This window comes from Coregonus clupeaformis, chromosome 16, assembly GCF_020615455.1.
Source record: "Coregonus clupeaformis isolate EN_2021a chromosome 16, ASM2061545v1, whole genome shotgun sequence".
Lineage (NCBI taxonomy): Eukaryota > Metazoa > Chordata > Actinopteri > Salmoniformes > Salmonidae > Coregonus > Coregonus clupeaformis.
This window is the reverse complement of record NC_059207.1, coordinates 3,636,483-3,654,329: the sequence shown is the minus strand read 5'-3', so window position 1 is coordinate 3,654,329 and position 17,847 is coordinate 3,636,483. Positions and strand designations below refer to the sequence as shown.

Here is a 17,847-nt window from a genome sequence, read left to right as displayed (position 1 = left end):
CTCTGAGCTGTGTGGACTGCATCTGAACCCTACAGTAGACTACACCTGGATGTATTGTTACACGTAGATATACTGTAGCTGGCTGCAAACACCTCCCTAAACAGCCTTCCCTTTTCCTCCTAGTACTACCACCACCACCCCCTCCACTGTAGGTCTGTACCCAGGCTAAGATGCGTCCGTTGCGGGTCTACCTGCTGGCCCTCCTCCTGTTGACAGGAATCTGGCTGTCTGGTGCCAGTGTATCCGACAGCTTTAAAGACTGCAGCCAGTTTCTCTACATGAGGGCAGCACCGACGGGCATCGACGGGACCAGGGGCAGCCTCAAGAGGATCTGCCAGCGCTACGGGGACAAGGCGCGCTACGCCACCCTGTATGACGGCAGCCGTCGCCTGCCCCTCTACTCGGCCTACACCTTTAAGAAGAACAACGGGAAGAAGAGGATGGACACGCCCTGGATGTACGAGCCACAGGTAGAGATCTGTTATCATGTTACAACATTACAGCAGGTAGAGAGAGATCTTTAGCAGCAACTTACTGTGATACTCTCATGCAATACTGCAGTATTCTCCTGCAATAACAGTCCCATGTTAATGACTTATTGGCCAATGCATGGCTGTCCTGTCTTTGTCATGAGGGCGTGCTTTTTCTCCACCTAAACTAATGATTTAGTCATCTAACCACTCTTACTATCTAAATTGAACTTTTCAAAACCCTTTTTATTTTTTACAAACTATTTTATCTGTCATACCTGTCATTAAATCATCAACCCCCCCTCTAATCAATCCACAGCTGGCGTCTGGGAACGAGGGTGGGAACATGAAGGTGCTGCCCCCTAGTGACGACCCAGAGCCTCTGATCCAGGAGAGCCAGGCGGTGCTGGAGGACTACTCAGACGCCGTGGAGTACTCCCGAGGCCTGCTCAACCCAGACCAGCACCAGGCTGACCCAGACGATAAGGCCTCCACCTATACCCTGACCAACGTGGTACCCCAGGTCAGCCATTTTGTTATCAAATACGTTATTTTAATGCTTTTGGGACGTTATAAATCATAATGTTATAATTAAGCAATAAGGCCCGAAGGGGTGTGGTATGTTGGCCATATACCACAAACCCCTTATTGCTATTAAAAACTGGTTACCAACATAATTAGAGCAGTAAAAATAAATGTTTTGTCATACCTGTGGTATAAGGTCTGATATACCACGGCTGTCAGACAATCAGCATTCAGGCCTCGAACAACCCAGTTTATAATCCTAATTAGAATGGAATTTTATGTTAATGTTAGCTAATGTCCTGGTACCAGATCACAGACTTCCTGGAAGAGACCTGGAGCTCCTACTTGGATACCGTGCGCCACCGCCTCAATAACTTCTGCAGCAGAAAGCAGTCCTACGTGGTAACCGGGGTGACAGTCTCCAGGGCGACCATACGTCGGGGGAACGAGGACCGCCTGGGGATCCCAAAACACCTGTGGTTGGCTTACTGTTGCCCATGGTTCGACCGTAACTCTCCCTACGAGGTGCGTTTCATGTTCCCCAGCTATGGTGCCTATGCACTGAATGAACAGGAGGGCCATGGGGTCATGGAGGTGCCTTTAAAGACACTGGAGAGCTTTCTGAAGAAACAAACCGACATGGATAGTAATCTGGCTATCTTCTACAAGGACTGTGTGTCAGAGAACACCTTTAAAAAGAAGAGAAAGAGATAGGCGTGTGTGTGTGTGTGTGTGTGTGTGTGTGTGTGTTTTTGTTTATTTATGTAATGGGGGTGTAAATTGACCAATTGAACAATGTTTTATTTTAGTCACATTTAATGTGGTCCTCTGTAGCTCAGCTGGTAGAGCACGGCGCTTGTAACGCCAAGGTAGTGGGTTCGATCCCCGGGACCACCCATACACAAAAAAAATGTATGCACGCATGACTGTAAGTCGCTTTGGATAAAAGCGTCTGCTAAATGGCATATTATTATTATATTATAATACTCTTACAAGGTATCTGTCGATAATTGTCATGCACAATCAATCAACTGAACTGAAAATACAACAAAAAGCTCTCTTATCTGTCTCAAATGTCTCAAACATGTGAGAAACCACAACATCACAAAGCAACACTTTTCTTCACACCTCATAGAAACGCTCTGAACAAAGTGTACTGCATGCAACTCAAACCGACAGGATACTGCTTTAATGAGAGTACCATAGTAAGCTACATCTATAATGTTTTAACATAATAAAAAAGATTCTGTTCAATGTAGTTTACAGCCGATATTTGCATGGAATATGGGACATACACGGTGCAGTGTAAAAACAATGGTAGAGGCATGGGCATGGTGCATGAGTCGGCTAGGACTGCAGCTAACCATACTTCCATGGTAACCCAATGCATGCACACCGATAGCATTGGCTGAATGAGACTCACTTCTTTGCATCCTATCAGTGGGTTTATGGCTCTCACCTGTTCTATTCTACAGTTCTAAACCACTGTTCTCAGACCTGCTGAAGAAATCATTACATCACCTACTCTGGAAGCCCTCCCTCCATGCATCCCTCCTTCCCTCCCTCCCTTTTCCGTCCTCCCATTCTCCATCCTCCTTCTCTCTTCCATAGCCACACTAACCGTCCAGTGCAGGTACAGACAGAGAGGATAGTGTATCCACACCTCACTATGTTGCTGTCCTGTGTGCTCCTGGCTCTGGCCCTGCTTTCTCTACCTCCCCCAGTAAACCCCAGCGTGGACTCCTCCTTCAGGGACTGCAGCCGGTTCCTGTACCGGGGCCTGGCTCCCAGGGGCCTCCGGGGGACTCGGGGCCTCCAGAAGGTTTGCCAGCGTTACGGGGACAAGGCGCGCTATGCAACCCTGTACGACCCAGCAGGCAGGATCCCCCTCTTCTCTGCCTACACCTTTAAACGCTCCAATGGTGAGAGCAGGGACGGTCTGCCTTGGATGTACGAACCACAGGTAAGGCCCTAGACTTTTTTACTAACTATACTGATAGGTCTCTCTGGTCGAGATCATGCATCTCTCTGGTCTACACAGACAAATTCATAGAGACACAATACTCTGTTCTATTGAATTCTGTGGTCAAATCAAACTGAAGAAGAGGAGACGATGAGTAGTTCAAAGAATAGATGGTCTGTTACAGTGGTGAGAATAGGGCTTTAAGGGTTATGCGTAGACAGTAGAGCACATTAAAACATTCCCTCTAGTACTCTGAACTGGTGGTTTAATAGTCTTGATAAGCACGACACACAATGAAATTGCCCTCACAATGAACAGGTTTCAGTGTCACAAAGTCTAGGTAGTAGGTACACATTGTTACATAGTATTAGCAAGTGATATTCCTGTTCACATTTTCTATATGCAATAATCTGTTGCACTCTCTCTCTCTTTCTCCTCCTGGCTCATATACTGTGTTGTACCTATTTTCTGTCTGTGTAATCACACATTGACATTGCTCTAACCCTCTTCATCTCCTCCTTTCCCTCTCCTCCAGCTGTCCAGCGGCTCTGGGACAGGTAACATGCAGCCATTCCCCCGTTCTCCCTCCAGCCTCCTGGCCCTTGAGGAAAGCCAGGCCGTGCTGGCTGACTACTCTGACGCAGTCCTCTACGAGCGTGGCCAGCTGAACCCCGATCAGCACCAGGCCAGTCCTGGGGACAAGGACTCGACCTACACCCTGACCAACGTGGTTCCCCAGTCCAAGGAGTTCCTCCACCACCACTGGCTCCCCTACCTGGAGGACATCCGCAAACGCCTCAACAACTATTGTCGTGGAACAGCCTACGTCATCAGTGGCGTCACCACCACTGGTAACACCATCCGGAGAGGTAACGTTAACCGGGTGGGGGTACCGAAACATCTGTGGACAGCCTACTGCTGTCCGGATTTTGATCCCAGTGCGCCGTACGAACTCCGGTACAAGTTCCCTACCTATGCAGCCTATGGGCTTAATGATGTGGTAGATAACATTGTCACGGAGACGTCGACGAAGAGCATGGAGATGTTGGTGAAGAGAGAGATGGCTGTGGATCAGGACTTTCAGCTGTTCGATGGAAACTGTGTCCCCGAAGTATGAATGGTTATTAGAGTAAATATCAAGAGACAATCATTTAAAGAGAGAGAGCGAGAGAGAGATGGGGAGAGGGAGAGAGCGAAGGAGATGTTCCTGCCACTGAAAATATACATTATTTGGTGATGTTTATGAAATTACTAACCAATAAAGCAATCATTATAAATGTATGTTTAATTGTTTGTGTCGTCATTTAATCCATGACAATATTAATACCACAAAACACCAAATTATCCCATATTATCAAGACAGTTTCCATTCACCAATCATTTGAGGCCATGTCCAATACACACATGTATAGACACATACACATCAATGGCCTTTACTAGCAAATGGGTCATTGACAGACACATTCAAAGTCATTCACTCATGTTATTGAGGTACATGACCCTTGTTTCCGCTTTAAAGGAAGATAAGAATTTTCTGGAAGGGCTCTCTTTGATTTCCCATTAAGTCACTGCCTGAGTCCACACGATGCCAACACAATCTTACATGGTCATGCAGCATAACCATATACAAGACCATCTATGAGTCCAGTAACCAGAGTCTGCTAATAATAAAATAATAATATGCCATTTAGCAGACGCTCATATCCAAAGCGACTTACAGTCGTGCGTGCATACATTTTTGTGTATGGGTGGTCCCGGGGGAAGAGACTGAACCTACCACACACTGTACAACCACAAACACATAAAAAAATGGTTCAAAACTTGTGCGAGGAACTTGTCACATCAGAGGGCGCTCAGCTGAGTGTGGTTTCGTTCTAATTCTCAAATCAAATAGTCCGGGTAGCCATGATTAGCTGTTCAGGAGTCTTATGGCTTGGGGGTAGAAGCTGTTAAGAAGCCTTTTGGACATAGACTTGGCGCTCCGGTACCGCTTGCCGTGCGGTAGCAGTTGCCCTACCAGGCGGTGATGCAACCAGTCAGGATGCTCTCGATGGTGCAGCTGTATAACTTTTTGAGGATCTGAGGACCCCATGCCAAATCTTTTCAGTCTCCTGAGGGGGAATAGGCTTTGTCGTGCCCTCTTCACGACTGTCTTGGTGTGTTTGAACCATGATAGTTTGTTGGTGATGTGGACACCAAGGAACTTGAAGCTCTCAACCTGTTCCACTACAGCCCCGTCGATGAGAATGGGGGCATGCTCAGTCCTCTTTTATTTTTTCCTGTAGTCCACAATCATCTCCTTTGTCCTGAGCACGTTGAGGGAGAGGTTGTTATCCTGGCACCACACAGCCAGGTCTCTGACCTCCTCCCTATAGGCTGTCTCATCATTGTCGGTGATCAGGCCTACCACTGTTGTGTCGTCGGCAAACTTAATGATGGTGTTGGAGTCGTGCCTGGTCATGCAGTCATGGGTGAACAGGGAGTACAGGAGGGGACTGAGCACGCACCCCTGAGGGGCCCCCGTGTTGAGGATCAGCGTGGCAGATGTGTTGTTACCTACCCTTACCACCTGGGTAAGGGTAGGTACTCTTCAGAAATAAACTATTGATAGGAACCACTCGCTCTGAAGTCACAGTCATCTGTCAGTCAGAGTCTGTTATCAGTCACTAGAAGTTTAAATCCAGCTGAGGCCAACCATACCACCAAGGCCACCAATAGCAAAACCCATCAGGCTTTGCAATAGCCTAGCCTGGTCCCAGATCTCTTTGTACTGTATTGCCAATTTCTATAGTTGTTGTCATGCCAAAGATGATAAGGATTGGCAATACAGCACAAAGAAACCTGGAACCAGGCTAGCAATGACATCTTTATTTCAATAGAACTCAGGTTGTCAATGATAGGCAGCTAAGGTCAGCTGATAGAGAAGGTGTGCATGGCTTTGCATAATGAGCCCAGATTAGGGAGCGCTAACGCTGAACCACAGGTGTACCTCTCATTCATAGCTGCCGGCACCAAGAACTCAGCGCCGGTACAGAAACACACATAGGTACTAAGAGGGACGTAAAGACAGAGGAGAACCAAGACAGACAGAAAGACAGGCTAGCTAAGTCACCATGGCCCCACTCTGGGCACAGGCCTTCCTCCTGGTCACCATGGCGATGATGGATGTCCGGGGAACGGTGGAGAAGGAGCTCTCTCCAGAGTGCAGGGAGTTCCTGTACATGGGGACGCCACCCGTGGGCCTGGAGGACCACTCGCTCCAGAAGATCTGCCAGCGCTACAACAACAAGCCGCGTTACGTCACACTGTACGACACAGCCAACCACGTCCCCATCTACTCAGCCTACACCTTCAAACGCTCCGACGGGGAGAAAAGGGTGGACGTGCCCTGGATGTACGAGCCACAGGTAACCTGGAGACATTTCAAGTCAATGGTTGCATCCCAAATGGCTACCTATCCCTTATCTAGTGCACTACTTTTGTCAAAGGTAGTGCACTAGATAGGGAATAGGGTGCCATTTGGGGTGCATCCACACTGTAATGCCAGTCCAGTGGATTATTCCATATTGATTGGCTCTCACTAGTATATCATAAGGTATGTTTTTCCATAGCTTCTGAATTTGAATGTCTGTGGCGCTAACTTCATTCTTTATATAATTTAAATGTAATTCAATAACACAAATCCAATGCTCTATGGTCATCATGAAAATTACAGAATGCTGCACATCATTTCATAGGCTAATATTTGAATGATCATAAACTGCATGCCATAAAGTCTCCTTTTTACAGCAAGCATGTGTTTCAAAACGTAACCTATTAATTAATCTCATATCCATTACACTATTCATCCCTACTTAATTCTCTCTCATTGTTTGTTTGTCTCCCACCAAGTTGTCCACTGTTTCTGACACCAGGGAGATGCAGGCGTTCCCACGTAGCTACATGCACAGGAACTTTGAGGACGCCCAGGCCGTTCTGGACGACTACACCAACGCCGTCCTCTACGAACGTGGCCACCTCAACCCTGACGAGCACCAGGCCGACCCAGACGACAAGGCCTCCACCTACACTCTGACCAACGTGGTGCCCCAGGTCCGCCATTTTGTTTTCAAGTTCTTTACTTAAAATTGTACTTGTAGACAATAAGGTCACATTGTGTATTGAACAAAATATAACAGTGGGGTAATGTACTGAGATATTTTACAAATGTTTGTATTTTATTTTAAATTAAATATAAAGCCCAGTTGTAAATCATTTAATCCCAAATAAGTAAAATACCAACACCAGTGGATAGCTTGGAATGACTTTCTAACCCCCAGCAACCAATAAACAGGCACACATGTATGATGTGGCACTGCCTTTAAGGTCAGAGAGTTCAGTGCCGGCACCTGGAAAGAGCAGGAGCACGTGATCCGCAAGCGCCTCAACAACTACTGCCGCGGCATCGCCTACATTGTCACCGGAATCACCACCTCAGGGAACATGATCCGGCGCCATAACATTGACCGTGTGGCGGTCCCGACGTACCTGTGGTCGGCCTACTGTTGTACCGACTACGACCACAACGCGCCATACGGTGAGCGCTACAAGTTCCCGGCGTTCGCCCACTACGCCCTCAATGAGAAGGAGAACAACCAGGTAAATCTAGAATAATAATACATTTATTTTATATAGCGCTTTTCATTACAAAGAGAATCTCAAAGACGCTGTAAAAACAAACAAAACAAATGTAGCAATCTGGCAGATCTTGGGCGATGGCGTAGTGTAGTCTACTGTCGTATACTGTTATATTACATACATTAATTTTCCTGGAAATGTGTAAAATAATCCCGCAAGAGATGGGTCGCGAAAGGTGACTTGACGCGTAAATAAAAATATGAATTTGTTTGTTCATTCACTCACTCAATCGTTCATTTATTCATTCAACACTTTTGTTCCGTTCGTTCATTCATCCAACAGGTCCTGGAGTTGTCCGTCAAGAAACTGGAGGAGTTCCTCCAGAGGTCCACCTTCGTGGACAAGAACTTCCAGATCTTTGTGGACGACTGTGTCCCGCCTGCCTTTGCTCTGCATTAGGTCCCCTGGTCTCTCAGTGGACTTGACCTCCCCAAACCACAAGACCTTACATTTAATTTACACTTCCTGCAATGGAAACAAGTAGTCAACAATAGCAGTCTTCTTAAATTGCTGTTATTGATTGATTGATTAATGTTTTTTTCCCTCTCCAAATACTTTCTCCAAAGATCATGTAGACCCAAATGATGTTCCCATCTATGTCTGATTAAATAAAGTTCACCCATCTTAAGACATGCAATTGATATATTGTCATAAAACGGGTTCTATAATATGACCAATACATTAGTAAGGCACATATTCAGAGCAACATTCAGTTGCGTGGGAGGGATGTCATGTGATCTGTGAAGAGAACAACATACCAGCTCAAACCTACAACATGACAATAGAGGTTTTGGTTTAGTCCTGTGGTTGGTTGTGCTCTACTCTAGAATATGAGATGTGAGAATGTGGTTGACATCCCCTCAGGCGGATGTTTAACACCTTCCACTACCCTCGTGTGGTTTTCAACTGGAAATGTGTAAAACAACAACTGTTCAGACAGGTCATACAAATAATAAAAGTCATTGCTACTCATTGAAGTTCCTGGATGGAATGTTGTTTTTCTATACATTCACAACACAGGAAGCTGCTGAGAGGAGGACGGATGGCTGGAACGGAGTAAATGGAATGGCATCAAACACATGGAAACCATATGTTTGATTTTTTTGATACCATTCCACTAATTTCGCTCCAGCCATTACCACGAGCCTCTCCTCCCCAATTAAGGTGCCACCAACCTCCTGTGATCCACAATCGTATTTACTGGAAGCCCATCATACTAATTCCAGTGACAATCAATGAATCCACAACAAGTCTGTGAAGTAAAATTCTCATGGCACAGCTAGGTTTCCAGCCTTCATCCACTACGCCCTCAACCAGGTAAATCTAGTGTTATTTTACTATTATATTACATACAGAATATTACTTTTAGTTTTTTGTGAAAATGTGTCAAATAATCCCGTAAGGGATGGGTCGCTAACAACGACTTGATGCATAAAAAAAATATTTCATTCATTCATTCATTCACTCATTCGTTCATTCATCGATCTCTTCCTCTGTTCGTTCATTCATCCACCAGGTCCTGGAGTTGACCATTAAGAAGCTGGAGGAGTTCTTCCAGAGGTTTACCTTTGTGGAACTTCCAGATCTTTGTGGATGACTGTGTCCCGCCTGAACATTTCAGATATAAATATGTTATGTAGAACAAACATACTTTTGTCTGACATGTAGACTTAGGAATAATTTCAGATATATTAATGACATTTCTATCTGAACGTTCCAGAACTTTATGTCCTGCCGAACACACCTCTGTTCTCACTGTGGGCCTTGACCTCCCCAAACCACATGAACTTACATTTATTTTACACTTCCTGCAATGGAAACAAGTTAACTCTAGTAGTCTTATTAAATTGCTGCTCTTGATTGACAAAACCCAAGGTTGGATTTATGTTTTTTTCCTCCTCAAAGATCATGTAAATTATGCTGGATAATGTTCCTACAGTGCCTTCAGAAAGTATTCATACCCTTTGACTTATTTCCTAAACAAAGACTGTTAAATAATATGTATTAAATACTGCCAGAGTTATATTTTAATATGCTTAATGTTATGTATCTAACTATGCTTAAGTGAACATATCCATAAAATCCCAGTCTGTGCTTTCCAGAAAAAGCTAGGAATGTCAACGAGCACCAAAACAACCCCATTGTGAAAAGAAAGGAAAACAATCATGTTAACAAACAACTGAGAGACTAAACTTTTCTTCCCCTCCATAGATTTGTATGTGCTTTAAATCCCTGTCTGCTGGAGAAACTCACTGTTTGTCTATAGCTTCAAATGTGATTTACAGTGCCTTCAGAATGAATTCATACCCCTTGAGTTATTCCACATTTGTTGTGTTACAGCCTGAATTCAAAATGGATTACATAGATTTTTTTTTCCACCCATCTACACACAATACCCCATATTGACAACTTGAAAACATGTTTTTAGAAATGTTAGCTAATTTATTGAAAATGAAATACAGAAATATCTCATGTACATAAGCTTTTTCACAACCCTGATTCAATACTTTGTAGAAGCACCTGTGAGTCTTTCTGGGCAAGTCTCTAAGAGCTTTCCACACCTGGATTGTGCAACATTTGCCCATTATTCTTTTCAGAACTTTTCAAACTCTGTCAAATTACTTATTTATGATTGCTAGACAACCTTTTTCAGGTCTTGCCATAGATTTTCAAGTAGATTTAAGTCAAAACTGTAACTCTGCCACTCAGGAACATTCACTCTCTTCTTGGTAAGCAACTCCAGTGTACTGTAGATTTGGCCTTGTGTTTTAGGTTATTGTCCTGCTGAAAGGTGTATTCATCTCCCAGTGTCTGGTGGAAAGCAGACTTAACCAGGTTTCCCTCTAGGAGTTTGCCTGTGCTTAGCGCCATTCAGTTTCTTTTTTATCCTGAAAAACTCCCTAGTCCTTAACGATTACAAGCATACCCATAACATGATGCAGCCACCACTATGCTTGAAAATATGGTGAGTGGTGAGTGGTACTCAGTAATGTGTTGTATTGGATATGCCCCAGCTTTTCCTTTTTTATTAATTTCTAAAAATTTCTAAAAACACAATTCCACTTCGACGTTATGGGGTATTATGTGTAGGCCAGTGACACAAAATCTCAATTTAATCCATTTGTAATTCAGGCTGTAACACAACAAAATGTGGAAAAAGTCAAGGGGTCTGAATACTGGCACTGTATGTCTGATTGAATAAAGTTCACCCATTCCAACAGTTGGATGACTCATTTCTTCTGACATACTATATATAAATGCGTGCTATGATATGACTAATACATTAGCAATGGTTTTTATTCAGAGCAATATTCAGTTGCTGCGTGGAAGGGGTGTCATGCGAACTCTGGGTGTTAAACACCTCCCACTACCCTCATGTGGTTTTCAACAGGAAATGTGTGAAACAGCAACTGTTCAGACAGGTTTTACCAATATTAATAATGAGTAGAAATAAAAACAACAAGTCGTTGCTATGAATTTCACTGAAGTTCCTGGATGGAATGTTGTTTTTCTGTACCTCCACAAACTTTTTTACTGGAAACAAATCATAGTAATTCCAGTGAAAATCAATGAATCCACAAGAAGTCTGTGAAGGAAAATTCTTCATGGCACAGCTAGGTCTCATTTCCAATCTACCACTGCACAAAGCCTTATTCTGCTCACACCTCAGTCTTTACATGAGAAGATAGGCAGATCAGACTATCAACAGGTCTACACACACACTTTGCATCTCTTCACTTCAGAGGATGAGAGGCAGCGTACTGTAGAGAGATCCCATTCAGCTCTGACCACGTTCTCCACAGATGGACACTGACACAGGTGGCCTTGGGTCCCTTTTACAGAGCAGAGAGCATGAGATTGATAACAAAAACACAGCCTTTCAGGGCCTAACAGAGCCTGTTTTCATATTACCAAGTAAAAGACGTCTATCCAATGCTTCATGCTATAGCTGGGCCTAGTTCTGGGTAATCTAGGAAGGCGTTTGAAAGCTGAACACTGATAACATGAACTGCTGCTCCTCACTTTGCTGTGGTGGCTTGCCACTTTGAATATATGGAAAAGGACTTGACAATGGGAAGTCGAGATGGGCCGAACCACTGAGTATCTATCTCTTCATGAGAGAGATGAGACCGTACAGAGAGTTATAGACTCACACGGGAAAGTGTGAAGTGAGAGACAGGAATCTCACGCACAAAGTAGCAACAGTAGTGTGTGAATGGCAAAGGGAGCGAGGGGAACACAAGACAACTAAACAAGATAGGTTCAAGGACAACGAGACAGAACGAGAGAGAGAGACAGAGGGAGAGACTGAGTAGCTAACATGGTCACCATGAAACACTTATCCATCTACTCTTTTCTGTCTCTGGCTGTCCTGCTGATACTGGGTTGTGTGCGGGAGTCCCAGGCTGGGGTGGTGGAGGACTTTAACCACGTGGAGCGCTGTAAGGACTCTCTGTACATGGGAACCCCACCTCGGGGCTACCTCCTCAGTAACTCCCTGAAGAAGATCTGCCAGCGCTATGAGGACAAGCCACGCTTCGTCACCCTCTATGACCCCCACAAACACATCCCTGTCTATTCGGCCTATACCTTCAAGAAGTCCGACGGCGAGAAGAGAGTGGACTTCCCCTGGATGTTCGAGCCACAGGTAGAATAGTGTGTGTGTATGTAGTGAGTGTGTGTTGGATTTAGTCTTTGAACATAGACCAAAATGTTTACATGCTCCAATATAGCGTGTTAGCAACCCCATTATGTAATTTCAAAACATGTTTGATAAAGGTTCTCTCATGGATGCAGATGACTGACACCCATACACTAGTAGGTAAAGCTTGCTGAGCTGTGTGGACAATATTGCTGCTCATAGCAAAATTAGAAGCTGGAGATAAGCAGCTTTATGGGCTGTGTGAATTGGTGTTACAATAGGATATTGTTGTAATCTGTTCATGTGGGCAGCACGTATTATGCATATGCAAATTGAATTGATCCTTCCCTCATTTTCCATCTTCATCAAAATCCCCTCTCTCTCCCTCTGTCTCTATTTCCCCCCACCTCTCCCTCCCTCTATCTGTATCCTCTACCCCCTCTCTCTCCCTCCTCTCCATTACCCCCTCTCTCCCTCCCTCCTTCCCCCCCTCTCTCCCTCTCTCCTTCCCCCCCTCTCTCCCTCTCTCCCTCTCTCCCTCTCTCCTTCCCCCCCTCTCTCCCTCTGTCTCTATTTCCCCCCACCTCTCCCTCCCTCTATCTATATCCTCTACCCCCTCTCTCTCCCTCCTTCTCTCCATTACCCCCTCTCTCCCTCCCTCCTTCCCCCCCTCTCTCCCTCTCTCCTTCCCCCCCTCTCTCCCTCTCTCCTTCCCCCCCTCTCTCCCTCTCTCCTTCCCCCCCTCTCTCCCTCTCTCCTTCCCCCCCTCTCTCCCTCTGTAGTTGGCGTCAGAGAAGGGCAGCAGCAACATGGAGCCATTCCCCCAGTCCTTCTCTCACATGCACATGAACTTTGAGGACAGCCAGGCCGTGCTGGAGGACTATGCTGACGTGGTCCAGTACGAGAGAGGGCATCTCAACCCCGATGAGCACCAGGCCGACCCCCTGGACAAGGCCTCCACCTACACACTGACCAACGTGGTGCCCCAGGTAAATTGGTTCAGTCTGCACATTTAAACGTTGGTTTGGTGTGTCTACCTTAAACTGTTTAAGCGAAGGAGCGAGTGGAAGATTAAGAAGAAGAAGAAGAAGTATGGGAAATAACAGTAATGATCTTGCTTTTTGCCCAGATCCGTGAGTTCAACATTGGGCCCTGGGCCGAGCACGAGGACCTCATCCGCAAGCGCCTCAACAACTACTGCCGCGGCAAAGCCTACGTGATCACCGGGGTCACGACCTCTGGGAATATGATCCGCCGCGACAACCTGGACCGCGTGGCCGTCCCCGAGTACATGTGGTCAGCCTACTGCTGCACCAACTATGACCAGAACGCGCCCTACTTCCAGCGGTACAAGTTCCCGGCGTTCGGAGCCTACGGGCTGAACGACCGTGTCAACAACCACCTGGTGGAGGTGCCGGTGAAGAACCTGGAGAAGTTCCTCAGGGGAAGGATGGACGTGGACAAGAACTTCCAGATCTTCTACAACGACTGTGTGCCTGACTCATAGTGAGCAACCATGTGATAGTGATTGCAATCATGCCAGCCTCAATGTCACCTCTACATTGTCATCTCATTTCTGTATTGAGTAGATTTTGACAATATGAATGTAGCCTGTGGGTGAGTTGTTGCTTACAAGCAATAAAGACCAACGTTCAAACCCTGTTCCGCTTCCATTGTCCATTCAATGTATGAAAATGAATGTGAAGTGTAGGCCTACCCCCTAGTTCAAGAAACATGGTGCTTTTTGTAAGAAAATGAATCTCACTTTCATGCAGACACTGCTCCTAAAATGTGCAGTCAAACTCAGAGCCTTTTGAGATTATAGACATAGTTGCATTTGAGTGGTAAAACCCTTCTCTATGTAAAACAATCATGTCCTATTTAAGACCCAATGTCTGTTCTTTGATCAGAAGCTTCATTTGCATGTTGGCCTCTGGGTAACAAGAACAAGTCAGTGTGATGTGAACCAAGGAGAACTCACCGGCTTATATTCGCCACTGCAGAGACAGACTGTACTAAACGCCATAGAAGAAAGTCAAGATGTTGAGTATCTGGTACGAGATAAAGTGAATTCATAAGAATTCATGTTGGATAATTACTGTATTCACATTCCGGTATTATATTCACCAGGCTTGTAGTCATCTTTTAAAGGTTTAGTTACTGCCACAGAACTAGGGTTGCAAAATTCCCAGGAACTTAATATTATTGGTTTTCCAGAAATCCCGGTTGGAGGTTTCCTGATTTCCTGCTTATTCCATCCTGATTCCAGGGACCTCCAACTGGGATTTCGGGAAAACAAGGGAATTTATTGAAAGTTCCAGGGGCCTCATTTATCAATATTACATAGAAACTATTCTAAAATACTACTTACAAATGGAATTTACCATTTTTGTTTGCAAAGAAAAAGTGTGATTTATCAAACAATCCTACGAGCATCATTCGCACACCAGTAGGATACATACCAATTGTTCTCAGCCTCAGTGCTCGTGCATGACCTTGGCTATTTGCATTTCGAAAAGCCCCTAATTAACCATATTTGGTCAAAATCATCCCTTCAAAGCCCGTGGGGAATATACACTGCCAGACTAAGAAACACAATGGTGCGACAAAAAGACTGAAATAGAGGTGCTAACAACCATCATATCGAAGTAAACTTGAAGTCACGCAATGGCATGATGTGTAGTCCAGAGGAGGCTGGTGGGAGGCACTATAGGAGGACGGGCTCATTGTAATGGCTGGAATGGAATATGGTTTCCATATGTTTGATAGCGTTCCCTTTATTCCATTCCAGGCATTACAATGAGCCTGTCCTCCTATAGCTCCTCCCACCAGCCTCCTCTGGTGTAGTCCTCCCACCACGACTCGGGAAACCATGCAATTTCTTAGACTATGAAATAACTTCTAATGAACTTCACAGGGTGGTGAAAGTGCACGGTGATCTTGATGCTCCTTTCCAATAAATATCGAGAATCTTATTCTGGTGACATGAGGATCGATGCTTGACAAATACAAATATTCTCACTTTTATCCATAATAATCTCATCATGTAGACTAGCCTACTCTCACAGCCTACCTGCACTGTATCAGCCAGCTGTTGGCTAGAGCCCACGCGGCAAGACCAGAGTAGGCACATTTGCTACTTAACACAACTTAACACAACTATCGGTAGGGTTGAGCACACGCTCAAGCAAACATTCATGTTGATTAATCTCATTTTTTTGCATCGAAATGATCCCATGCATGGTTTACGCACAGATTTGTGCGCACGCATGATTGATAAATGAGGCCCCAGGAATTTTGTAACCCTACACAGAACTAGTGATTCTGTTTCTATGGTAACAGCCTCACACCATATGAAGTCTGCATTTATCCACAAGAGGGCAATAGTGTTCTACTCAGACACTACTCCCAGTCCCTACTGCTGTACAGAACAGTACAAATATATTTAACATATCTTTATTTTTGTGGATCATAACAGATATTTTATCTTTCAAATGTACATTTACATCATTTAGCAAACGCTCTTATCCAGAGCGACTTACAAATTGGTGCATTCAACTTATGATAGCAAGTGGGACAACCATTTTTTTTCTTTCTTTTTTAATGGGGGGGTGGGGGGGACTGGGGGTAGAAGGATTACTTTATACTATTCCAGGTATTCCTTAAAGAGGTAGGGTTTCAAGTGTCTCCGGAAGGTGGTCAGTGACTCCGCTGTCCTGGCGTCGTGGGGGAGCTTGTTCCACCATTGGGGTGCCAGAGCAGCGAATAGCTTTGACTGGGCTGAGTGGGAACTGTGCTTCCGTAGAGGTAGGGGAGCTAGCAGGCCAGAGGGGGATGAACGTAGTGCCCTCGTTTGGGTGTAGGGGCTGATCAGGGCCTGAAGGTAAGGAGGTGCCGTTCCCCTCACAGCTCCATAGGCAAGCACCATGGTCTTGTAGTAGATGCGAGCCTCAACTGGAAGCCAGTGGAGTGTGCGGAGGAGCGGGGTGACATGAGAGAACTTGGGAAGGTTGAACACCAGACGGGCTGCAGCGTTCAAATATATATATACAGTCCTTCAAGACTGTTGGAAAAACATTCCTCATGAAGCTGGTTGAGAGAATGCCAAGAGTGTGAAAAGCTGTCATCAAGGAAAAGGGTGGCTACATTGAAGAATCTCAAATATAAAATATATTTCGATTTGTTTAACACTTTTTTGGTTACTACATGATTCCATATGTGTTATTTCATAGTTTTGATGTCTTCACTATTATTCTACAATGTAGAAAATAGTAAAAATAAAGAAAAACCTTGGAATTAATAGGTGTGTCCAAACTTGACTGGTACTGTATATATATATATATATATATATATATATATATATATATATATATATATATATATATATATAAATATTTTAAAAATATTTTCTCAGATATTTACAACACATTTAATGAAGCGATTATCCAATTAAGTCCTTACAAGAATTCTCTGTGGCTGCAATTAGTGGAAAAAAATATCAGAATTGGGCTGCCTGTGTAAACACAGCCAAAGAGTAAACACATCTCTTCTTTTAAACCCTGATCTGTCCTTCTCCCTTTCATTTCCTGGCAGTCTGAGGCAGACACAAGTTATAGAAAGAGCTATGATCCAGTGACCCTACCTTTTTCCACGACACCCACCCCAGCCCCTGCACCGACGCCCTCTCCAGTGGGGGCCCATAGTAGTGAGGGTCCATCACCAGCAGGTAGCTCTCCTGGCCCCCAGGCCGAGTGCACACACCCAGGATCCCCTTGGAGGAGTTGTCCCGGTCCCCTCCCATCATGACAGGGGACCCCTGGCTCTGGAAGTGCTGGTGAAGCTCCACAGCAGCCCTCTGTAGTTCTACCATTCCACCCCGCACGTGGACAACCTTACAGGGGACGTCGTAGTAGTAGTCGAGGACCAGGGCCGCCTCAAACGTCCCTATCCACTCGCGAGAGCCAGCGAACAAGGCAAGCTTGTCACCCATTGCGACCAAGGCGTGCTGGATTTCGGGGAGGCTGGGTGGGGGTCTGCATTTGCCCTTAGGTGGTGGTGGGGCCCAGCTCTGGCACAGCCATGAGGCCATGGTCTGTAGGGTGCGGTAGCCACAGCCCCAGCCCCTGTCATCCTGACCATCACACCCATAGTGGAAGTAGAGACACTCCCCAGATATTAGGGAACATTTGACAACATCTGGTGCTGGGCTAGGAAGTCCAATGTGTGCATTCTTCAGTAGAGTCCCAGTCCAATCTGGATTACGCTCTGTACCTTTGTGTTTTTCTCCCACCACTGTCTTTTCACCCCAGTCAATCCCCTCAGAAACGTTTTCCTCTATATTAGCCATTTGTCTTCAATTCTTGTGAACCCTTGTCAACATGGCAATTCTGCTGTCATTCCATGATGCACGGCCTTTTCTTCTTCAATCTGAACCTTCAAGATCCAAGTAGCAGTCCAATTTTGTTACTCGGTTTTCCTGTTTCATTTAACTTGAATATTATTCGATGTACTGAGAAAAACATACGTGGAGTTTATTGACAGCGATCTGAGCAGAACTGTGACTCAGTTCG

At 45.1% G+C, this 17,847-nt stretch overlaps 5 protein-coding genes across 5 annotated transcripts; 4 read left to right on the top strand and 1 right to left on the bottom strand.

Annotated features, from left to right (window-relative positions):
* Positions 1 to 52: 52 nt before the first annotated feature.
* On the top strand, positions 53 to 1,798 carry LOC121572610 (endonuclease domain-containing 1 protein-like). Its single transcript, XM_041884643.1, has 3 exons — positions 53 to 470; positions 790 to 993; positions 1,305 to 1,798. The coding sequence occupies exons 1-3, from the start codon at positions 171 to 173 to the stop codon at positions 1,707 to 1,709; spliced, it is 909 nt and encodes a 302-aa protein (XP_041740577.1). The 5' UTR covers positions 53 to 170; the 3' UTR covers positions 1,710 to 1,798.
* An 866-nt stretch (positions 1,799 to 2,664) lies between these two features.
* On the top strand, positions 2,665 to 4,133 carry LOC121572611 (endonuclease domain-containing 1 protein-like). The gene is made up of 2 exons (XM_045225870.1): positions 2,665 to 2,958; positions 3,494 to 4,133. The coding sequence occupies exons 1-2, from the start codon at positions 2,665 to 2,667 to the stop codon at positions 4,073 to 4,075; spliced, it is 876 nt and encodes a 291-aa protein (XP_045081805.1). The 3' UTR covers positions 4,076 to 4,133.
* Positions 4,134 to 5,982: 1,849 nt separating this feature from the next.
* LOC121572995 (endonuclease domain-containing 1 protein-like) lies at positions 5,983 to 8,342 on the top strand. The gene is made up of 4 exons (XM_041885034.1): positions 5,983 to 6,365; positions 6,850 to 7,050; positions 7,324 to 7,596; positions 7,918 to 8,342. The coding sequence occupies exons 1-4, from the start codon at positions 6,072 to 6,074 to the stop codon at positions 8,032 to 8,034; spliced, it is 885 nt and encodes a 294-aa protein (XP_041740968.1). The 5' UTR covers positions 5,983 to 6,071; the 3' UTR covers positions 8,035 to 8,342.
* A 3,454-nt stretch (positions 8,343 to 11,796) lies between these two features.
* On the top strand, positions 11,797 to 13,939 carry LOC121572996 (endonuclease domain-containing 1 protein-like). The gene is made up of 3 exons (XM_045225855.1): positions 11,797 to 12,283; positions 13,060 to 13,266; positions 13,407 to 13,939. The coding sequence occupies exons 1-3, from the start codon at positions 11,957 to 11,959 to the stop codon at positions 13,782 to 13,784; spliced, it is 912 nt and encodes a 303-aa protein (XP_045081790.1). The 5' UTR covers positions 11,797 to 11,956; the 3' UTR covers positions 13,785 to 13,939.
* A 2,734-nt stretch (positions 13,940 to 16,673) lies between these two features.
* On the bottom strand, positions 16,674 to 17,847 carry ufsp1 (UFM1-specific peptidase 1 (non-functional)). Its single transcript, XM_041885035.2, has one exon. The coding sequence runs from the start codon at positions 17,622 to 17,624 to the stop codon at positions 16,857 to 16,859; it is 768 nt and encodes a 255-aa protein (XP_041740969.1). The 5' UTR covers positions 17,625 to 17,847; the 3' UTR covers positions 16,674 to 16,856.

Bases quoted from the DNA above. Each gene is read 5' to 3' on its own strand.
- LOC121572995 (XM_041885034.1), top strand. From the start codon at position 6,072: ATGGCCCCACTCTGGGCACAGGCCTTCCTCCTGGTCACCATGGCGATG. The intron at 6,366-6,849 runs GTAACCTGGAGA...TCTCCCACCAAG, and splicing joins CCTGGATGTACGAGCCACAG to TTGTCCACTGTTTCTGACAC. The intron at 7,051-7,323 runs GTCCGCCATTTT...ACTGCCTTTAAG, and splicing joins TGACCAACGTGGTGCCCCAG to GTCAGAGAGTTCAGTGCCGG.
- ufsp1 (XM_041885035.2), bottom strand. From the start codon at position 17,624: ATGGCTAATATAGAGGAAAACGTTTCTGAGGGGATTGACTGGGGTGAA.
- LOC121572611 (XM_045225870.1), top strand. From the start codon at position 2,665: ATGTTGCTGTCCTGTGTGCTCCTGGCTCTGGCCCTGCTTTCTCTACCT. The intron at 2,959-3,493 runs GTAAGGCCCTAG...CCTCTCCTCCAG, and splicing joins CTTGGATGTACGAACCACAG to CTGTCCAGCGGCTCTGGGAC.
- LOC121572996 (XM_045225855.1), top strand. From the start codon at position 11,957: ATGGTCACCATGAAACACTTATCCATCTACTCTTTTCTGTCTCTGGCT. The intron at 12,284-13,059 runs GTAGAATAGTGT...CTCCCTCTGTAG, and splicing joins CCTGGATGTTCGAGCCACAG to TTGGCGTCAGAGAAGGGCAG. The intron at 13,267-13,406 runs GTAAATTGGTTC...CTTTTTGCCCAG, and splicing joins TGACCAACGTGGTGCCCCAG to ATCCGTGAGTTCAACATTGG.
- LOC121572610 (XM_041884643.1), top strand. From the start codon at position 171: ATGCGTCCGTTGCGGGTCTACCTGCTGGCCCTCCTCCTGTTGACAGGA. The intron at 471-789 runs GTAGAGATCTGT...ATCAATCCACAG, and splicing joins CCTGGATGTACGAGCCACAG to CTGGCGTCTGGGAACGAGGG. The intron at 994-1,304 runs GTCAGCCATTTT...TCCTGGTACCAG, and splicing joins TGACCAACGTGGTACCCCAG to ATCACAGACTTCCTGGAAGA.